This window comes from Drosophila takahashii, chromosome 3R, assembly GCF_030179915.1.
Source record: "Drosophila takahashii strain IR98-3 E-12201 chromosome 3R, DtakHiC1v2, whole genome shotgun sequence".
NCBI lineage: Eukaryota > Metazoa > Arthropoda > Insecta > Diptera > Drosophilidae > Drosophila > Drosophila takahashii.
Window position 1 is genome coordinate 13,349,424 of NC_091681.1, and position 7,347 is coordinate 13,356,770.

General features: G+C 46.8%; 1 protein-coding gene across 1 annotated transcript; it reads right to left on the reverse strand.

Moving 5' to 3' along the window:
- Positions 1-118: 118 nt before the first annotated feature.
- hb (zinc finger protein hunchback) lies at positions 119-6,842 on the reverse strand. The gene is made up of 2 exons (XM_017158956.3): positions 6,346-6,842; positions 119-3,194 (listed from the first exon to the last, which is right to left on the reverse strand). Exon 2 carries the CDS (start codon positions 3,174-3,176, stop codon positions 882-884), a length of 2,295 nt encoding a protein of 764 aa, XP_017014445.2. The 5' UTR covers positions 3,177-3,194; positions 6,346-6,842; the 3' UTR covers positions 119-881.
- Positions 6,843-7,347: the final 505 nt, after the last annotated feature.

Here is a 7,347-nt window from a genome sequence, read left to right on the forward strand (position 1 = left end):
ACCATTTCAAAAAACTTCAAATATTTAATAATATCTTAATTTTTATTATGTTAATACATAAAAACATTTCGTGGACCTATCTTAATAAATTATTTTTAATTAGCTTAAAAAGGATTTATTTAGGGATTACACTGGGCGCGAAATTCGATTTAAGACTTCGGCTTAGATTGTAAGGGGTAAATACTAATTTTGATCCGTTGCTCAGATTGCGTGCATCTTGGCTACTCTTTAAAAATCTCTAAATTTGTACTTCTTCTTTCGTCAGTTTCAGTTGCATCGAAAATATTGTCATTAGTGCCAAAGGTTGCAAAATAAAAAGATAAACTTGTGAAATTATATTGAATAAATTGTATTTATTTAATTTGATTTCGCTTTCGACTTTCAACTAACAAAATACTGAGAGAATATCAGAGAACGAATTGAGTGTTGTGTGTATACATAGGTTAAATAAGACTAATGGTTATTTTAATAAAACATACTCATTTATGTATATGTTATAAACTATATTTTATTAATTTGACTTTGGACTGTTGGTTTTGTTTGTTTGGTTTTTTCGCTTGACTCAACTTACAAATTAGCTTTAACTTAGGCTTACGTTTCTCCATGCATTTATGATAATTTTTTAAACCGTTTTCAGGGTTTTTAGTCGATTTCGAAAATACAAGAGAGAGTATAGAGAGACAGATAGAAAGAGGTGGCTACAGTTCGATACAGTTAGGATAGATATATAAACTTAGGTCTAGAATTAGCGGCTTAATTGGCTTATGTACAATTTTCGACAACAAAATAGTGTGTGTTTGGAAAACTTAGGCTACGAATATATACAATTCTGGACAACGATTAAAGTGATAAATAATAATAACAAGGTGTGTGTGGGGGACTTAGGAGTGAGCATTCCGGGCCATGTGAACGAAGAGACCGACGGGTCCATCGCACTTCTCGCCGCACATGTTGCACTTGAACACGTCGTCGCAGCTGTGGTAGCCCATGTGGATGGTGTATAGCACGGCGTCCTTGAAGAAGATATCACAGTACTTGCACTCGTAGATGGCCCCCGCCGCCGCCGGAGTTCCGGAGGGAGGAGCTGCCGTCGCCGCTGAGTTCGAGGTTCCGTTGCTGCTGGAGTTGCTGCTGCTGTTGTTGCCGTGGCTGTTGCTGTTGCTGCTGCTGCTGGCATTCGAGCTGTTGCCCGAGCTGGAGGCCGTGGAGCTGGCACTGGTATTGGCCTGCGGCACATGGGCCGTCTCCATGGACTCATCCGCCGAACTGGTGCCGGAGCAGTGCTCCTCGGGCATCGGCTTGCGCCCGGCAATGGGCGAGGATGCAGTGGGCATCTGGCTGCTGCCGGGCACCTTCAGTTGCTCCGGCGAGGTCATGCCGGCCTCCGATCGCAGCTGCAGCAGGGTGTCCAGCTTGAGGACGCGTCCCTTGCGCCGCGAGGCAGTCGAGCTGCTCATCAGCGGCGTGGCCTCCTCCTCCACCTTGAGGTTCATGGCCAGCGGCTGCTGCTGCTGCTGCTGCTCCTCCTCCTTCACCGGCGTTCCCTGCGAGAGATCCATGGCCGAGTCCACCGACTTGCGCTCGTACTCGTCGTCCTGCTCCTCCTCCTCGTTGTCGCTGGGCTGCTGGTTCTGCTGCTGCAGCTGCTCCCGCATTCGCGGCGACAACTGGGCCAAAACAGCGGCCTGCTGCTGGGCGGCCAGCATCTGGAGGTTGAGGTTCCAGTAGGGGAAGAAGGCCATGTTGCGGTTCTGCTGCAGCAGGCTGGCCAGCGGAGGCAGGAGATTGGCCGGGCTGGGCAGGCTGGGGGTCTGATCCACGCTGGCCACGCTCTTGGCCGGTGAGGCGGGCAGCGGGAGCACCGGAGATGCCGCCGAGATGGGCGCCGAGTTGCTCTGAACGGGAATCGGGAATCCCTGCAGGGCGGCGCTCAGCTGGGAGGTAGCTGGCTGAGATTGCTGCTGCTGCTGGGGGGCCACAGCTGCCACATTGGGCTTGCGGCTGCCGCTTCCACTGCCGCCGCTCGCAATGGGTCCACCCGTCTTGCTCTTCGGACCACGACGCGTGCCATAGACATCGATGACCAGCGAGGGATTCGGGGTGCCGTCCTCATCCAAAACCATGCCGGGCTTGTGGCCATACTTGCGCAGATGCAGCTTGAAGCTGTGGCAGTACTTGGTGGCATAGTCGCAGTCCGCGCAACGGTACTGATACACCGAGCTGTGCGACTTGCGGTGCGAATTCAGCATGGACTTATTCACACACGTGTAGCTGCATTTGTCGCACTGGAAGGGCTTTTGGTTCTTGTGCTTGCGGATGTGGTACTCCAGATGGTGCTTGAACTCGGTGACGAAGGGGCACTTGGGGCACTGCAGGATCTTGTCCGGCTTCATGTGGGTGCGGGTGTGGGCCCAGAAGTCCACCTTGGTGATGGCCACCACGCCGCAGGTCTTGCACTTGTAGTTCTTCATCTTGCCGTGCGAATTGTAGATGGGCATGCGGATGTTCGTATCGTCGTCCTCGGACTCGGCCATGTACTTCATGTCCTCGCTGGAGTTGGACATCTGGTCGTGCTCCTTCTCCGGCTCCAGATTCGATTGGCTCGACTTGGCCGGCGACTTGGGCGGTGTGACATCCATGGGCGGTGTGAGAGCCTGCAATTTCTCGCTGTTGTTGCTGGTTGCAACGGCAACGGGAGCCGCGACGGATGTGGGCGTGGGCTGGGGACTGGGTCGCAGGTTTCCGCCATAGAAGTGCTGCATGGGATTGGGCAGACCAGGCGGCGTCAGTGGATTAAAGCCACCCATCAGATGGTGGTGATGGTGATGCTGCTGCTGGGCTGCCTGGAAATGCTGCTGGTATTGCTGCTGCTGCAGCAACTGTTGCTGCAGGCTGGCATCGTAGTGCTGCAGGCTGTTCTGATCGTTTTGACTGGGCGAAGGGGTCATGGCGCAAAGAGTATCCATGGGCTGCTGCTGCTGGTGTTGCTGCTGCTGCTTGAGGAACTGCTCCAGGTGATTGGTCGAGGGTATGGGTGACTGGCGTGGACTGCTGGCCACGCTGTTTCCATCGAGATGGTGACCCGGCTCCTGTTTGATATTGGCCGCAAACATGCTGCTGTACCAGGCGTTGTGCTGCTCGTAGTTGGTCGTGGCTGTCGTCTCCCAGTTCTGCATCTTGGCGGCTCTAGACGGCTGTAATGGGAAAGAAAAGAGAGAGAGTGGGGTTAGTGGGGCTTTTCAATCAGTGCGCCTGCGTCGTGTTTTTTTGTTCTCCTTTTTTCCGCTTGTTTTTCATTTGATTTTTCCTCGTTTCTTTTTCTTTTTTTTTTGCGTTTTGCGGCACCACCCCTACGAATGGCACGCCAGGGGTGGCTGGCCACCCACCCCCAAGAATGGGATTTGAGTGATTTCTGAACAAAATGGAGAAATATCCTACCGTTTCGTGGCCGCTCTGTGTGTTCGATTGTATCAAAGTGTATTCCAAATTTTTCGGGATTTTCGTTAAGGATTTTCGCTGTGATGATGGTGATGTTGTCGCTGTGCTAACAAACTCGTGACTGACTGAGCAATTGCAACGGGCATTGGCTTTTATGCGACTCAGGTAGACGGGCGCACGCGTCAAGGGATTAGATGGGCGAAAGGTGACGGGAAGTCAGGTACAGGTCGTCGATATGGAAATCGCGAGGATCGGGGATCACGGAGCGCGGATCGCTTGATCCATTCTGGATTAGAGCAGAAATTGGTGCGGGACAAAACAAAAAATTACGCGCACTTGGATTTGGATGATCCGGGAGCTTAGCGGATGGCCAGCTTAGCAGCGAACTGCGAATTTTCCCTCGGTTTTCTATGGGGATTAAGTTGAGTCCGGCTCGACAGCAGGAGTAGGCAACAAAGGAGGCTGTTTCATGCTTACTAATAAAAAGCAAAAAGGATTGCGGGATTTAACTAAATTAACGGATCACAGCCGCTTACACCTGCGGGGAATCTCTTTGGGCCAAACAAATGGCCAGGCTGACTAAAGTATATGCAATTCCATGGATTATTCTTTAATTATTTCATTATTTTATAAGTGAAATATAAGAAAGACAATACCTATTTTCTTCAAAAACTCATTAAAAAATTATTTCACACTCTAAACCTATTTTCCACTTAACTTTTTATATAATTCTGCTGCTTTCAGAAATACCCATTTGAATATTTTCGAAACAAAAACGTTTTCCTGGCCTGCAATTTTCCGCTAGACATTTCACTTTGATTTGCGTAGTTCTACAAATAATTCTCGCATTAAAATTTTTTGTTCTGCTGCATTTGCCTATTTTTTGAATTTCTCAATTTCCAATTTCACGCCGAAAAATTGTGCAGTTGCTGCATTTTTGGGTAATTGTTTGTGCTTTTAAGTAAATATTATTAAAAACGCAAATCGCGAGGGGGGAGTGGGGTGTGTGGTATATTATTAGGGGTTGGGGTTGTGCTATCTGGCAGCTAAAATATCTACAATACTTAGGCATAATTGATGGTTCAGGAAACAGAAAGTGCACACAAAATAAAGCTTAGCATATTTATTTAATTTCGCTATTGTGGATATTTTTAAAGAAAAGCCAAAATTAATTGCTGTGCGAGTGTATGTGTGTGCATGAAAGAAACAAAGAGAATTTTTGCCTTTCGTCTGGCAAAAGGCTTTTTTGTGCCATGCCCAACAACAGCAACAAAGCCAAACTAAAGGCCAAGTGTAAAATTAATATTACGCCGGGCAGGGGCGTGGGGAAAAGGGGAGCAGGGGAAGCAGGGGAGGGGGGTGGCCACATCGAGTGCAGCCAGGCAACCGAAACTGCAAAAGTAAACTAAACATGTGCTAGTCGTTTTTGGTCCCCCACCCCAAACACCACCCGCCCCCTTTTTACCCCTCTAAAAATATCATGAAAATGGCAAAAATGGAAAAATTCGCAAACGCAGAAAATGCGCCACAAAAAATGTTTTTGTTGAAAAATCCGTACAAAAAGCAAGCCAAGAGCAGGATATGCCAGAAAATAAACGTGTATATATGGTAGCTATATCTATGGTACCATATAGCCTGCATATATTGTTGTTGGCTTAGAACAACTTGTTGTTGTGCCTGGTAAAATGCAATTTTTTGGAGCCTCACTCGCTTAGGGAAAACTGCACTGCTGCTGCTGCTGCTGAAGTGATTCAATGTCATTCGGGGTTTATAAATATATCCCGTATAATATGTGTACATTTATTTTTATGCGCCTAACAAAGCCCCATTTGTTTGATTTGTGCTCGGTTCTTTTTGTCAGAAAACATTAAAACTGTCGGCTGACAATCAATTCCGCCGACTGTCTATGCAAGAGATCTTGTGATGATGATGATGGTGGGTCCTAAAAAAGCCCCGCCAAAGGCCGCCTCACATATTCATTATATTTGAAATGCATTTTGGCAAGTGCCAAACTATTTGCCATTAAAAAATTGCCACGTTGACTTTGAATTATAGTTCGATGTCTAAATTTAAATTATTAAAAAAGAAAAGTCGAAAATGCATTTGCCGAATGAAGAGCGAAAAGAAATGCTAAAAATTGACGGGGGGCTGGGAGGCAGGAAGGCGAAAAAAAAACAACATGAAAGTCGACATGTAAACAAATAAAATTAGCTGTCAGGCGTAGAGGGGGGCGTGGCCAGAGGCGGGGTCTGGGGGGATTCTGTGGGGATATGCGCTGCAGTTCTGGGCAAAAACAGACAGCGCGGGCAAAAAACAAGTTCACCCAAAGATCGGCCAAAAGCCAGACAGATTTTAAAATATTGTTTTAGAATTTTTGCCGTTTGCATTTTTAGCAAATGATTTAGCACTCGGTGTGTGTGTGTGTTTGTGTTTCTAAGGTTAGATAGAAAAAGAAGCACTCGACCACAAACAACAAGGAAAGGCAGAAGTACAAGAATACGAAGAAAGTTGGGGACTTGGGATGACAGATGAAGCTTAATTCTTCATCGGGATTTAATGAAATAATTAAATGTTTACTTTCGCTTTTAGGTTCAAGGAATTTAACTTTTGTTAAGTAACCATGTTTTTTAATCCAAGTTTTAAATATAGATTTAAAATGTGTTCTAATGAATTTCGAAAAACTATTAATCATTTTAGAACGTAAAATCTCTAGAAAACTGTGTATATTCCTGAATACCTCAACAATTTGCCATTTGCCCCCGCAAAAGCGATTTGCAAAACTTGTTTATTTGTTTATCCGTGGTAAGCTTTTCGCGATTTCCACCTGCATGTGTTTTTTAGGATTTATTCGAGGTCAAATGCAGTGGAGAACTAGGATATATTGGATGGTAAACCCCATTTACTTACCTTGGGGACGCTCCAGAGGAATTCTCCGGGAGAATTGGGAAACGGGAACCGGGAGCACGGAAGTTTTTTCCCAGCTCGCGGCCTCACTCTCTCTCTCGTTTTCTCTCGCTTGACCGCGGCACACGGTTACCGTTACCGTTAAACCAACACAACGCACCGTGCGTGCGAGGGGGAGCGGCGATGTGGGGGCTCCTTGCTCTTCGTTTTTGTCTATTTTTTGGGCCTCGCTTTTTAGCTTGCTTTTATGCTTTCTTTTTCGCGGAATTCGCGCATGTGCGGAAAACCGTCGTTGGCCACAAAAAATGAGATTGTTGGGTGACTACTTTTTACTTGATTTATTTCTTTATTTCTTTTAAGCACGAACACGGAGTTTTCTTTTTTTTTGTATTTGGGGGCAATATTTGTTTTGATGGCAGCTACGTTTCGTCCTTTGGAGTTTGTGAGTTCTGTTGTTGTCAGGAGCTCTGCCTGTTGGTGCTGGCGACTTTCGTTTTCGGGACTCGGAGAACAACTGACTAAACTCGTGCTCAACGGGCTCTTCTAATAGCTAAAAATCTGCTCCTCGTAGTGCACTCGCCAAAAAAGAACTCAAAGCGGGTCCACTCAAATCTTCTCAATTGCAAAGCAAAGCAGAAACAAATGGCAGAACTGCAACAACACACAAAGGCGGGGGAGCGGAGAGCCGCCGTTACACGGAGAGCAGGAGAGAGCGAGCGAAAACTCACTCGAAACGGATGCTAGCTGTAAATGTGCTCAGATTTCCCCCAACCCCAAAAACAACACAGCATCCCCTTCGTTGCTTTCTCTCTTCCACTCACTCACCCACTCTCCCTCTCTCTATCTCTCTCATTTTATCCTTTTGCATTTTCTGGCGTTGCATTTTGGCCGATTGCAGCTGCCTTTTGGCTCTTTGCCGTTTTTTGGCATCTCCGCTTCACTATCGATTATTGATTTCTGGCCCCAAAAACAGAGAGAGAGGAGAGGGATAGAGAGCGAGGGGGC

What these genes read in the sequence shown, in the direction of transcription:
- hb (XM_017158956.3), bottom strand. Translation starts at nt 3,176, where the DNA reads ATGCAGAACTGGGAGACGACAGCCACGACCAACTACGAGCAGCACAAC.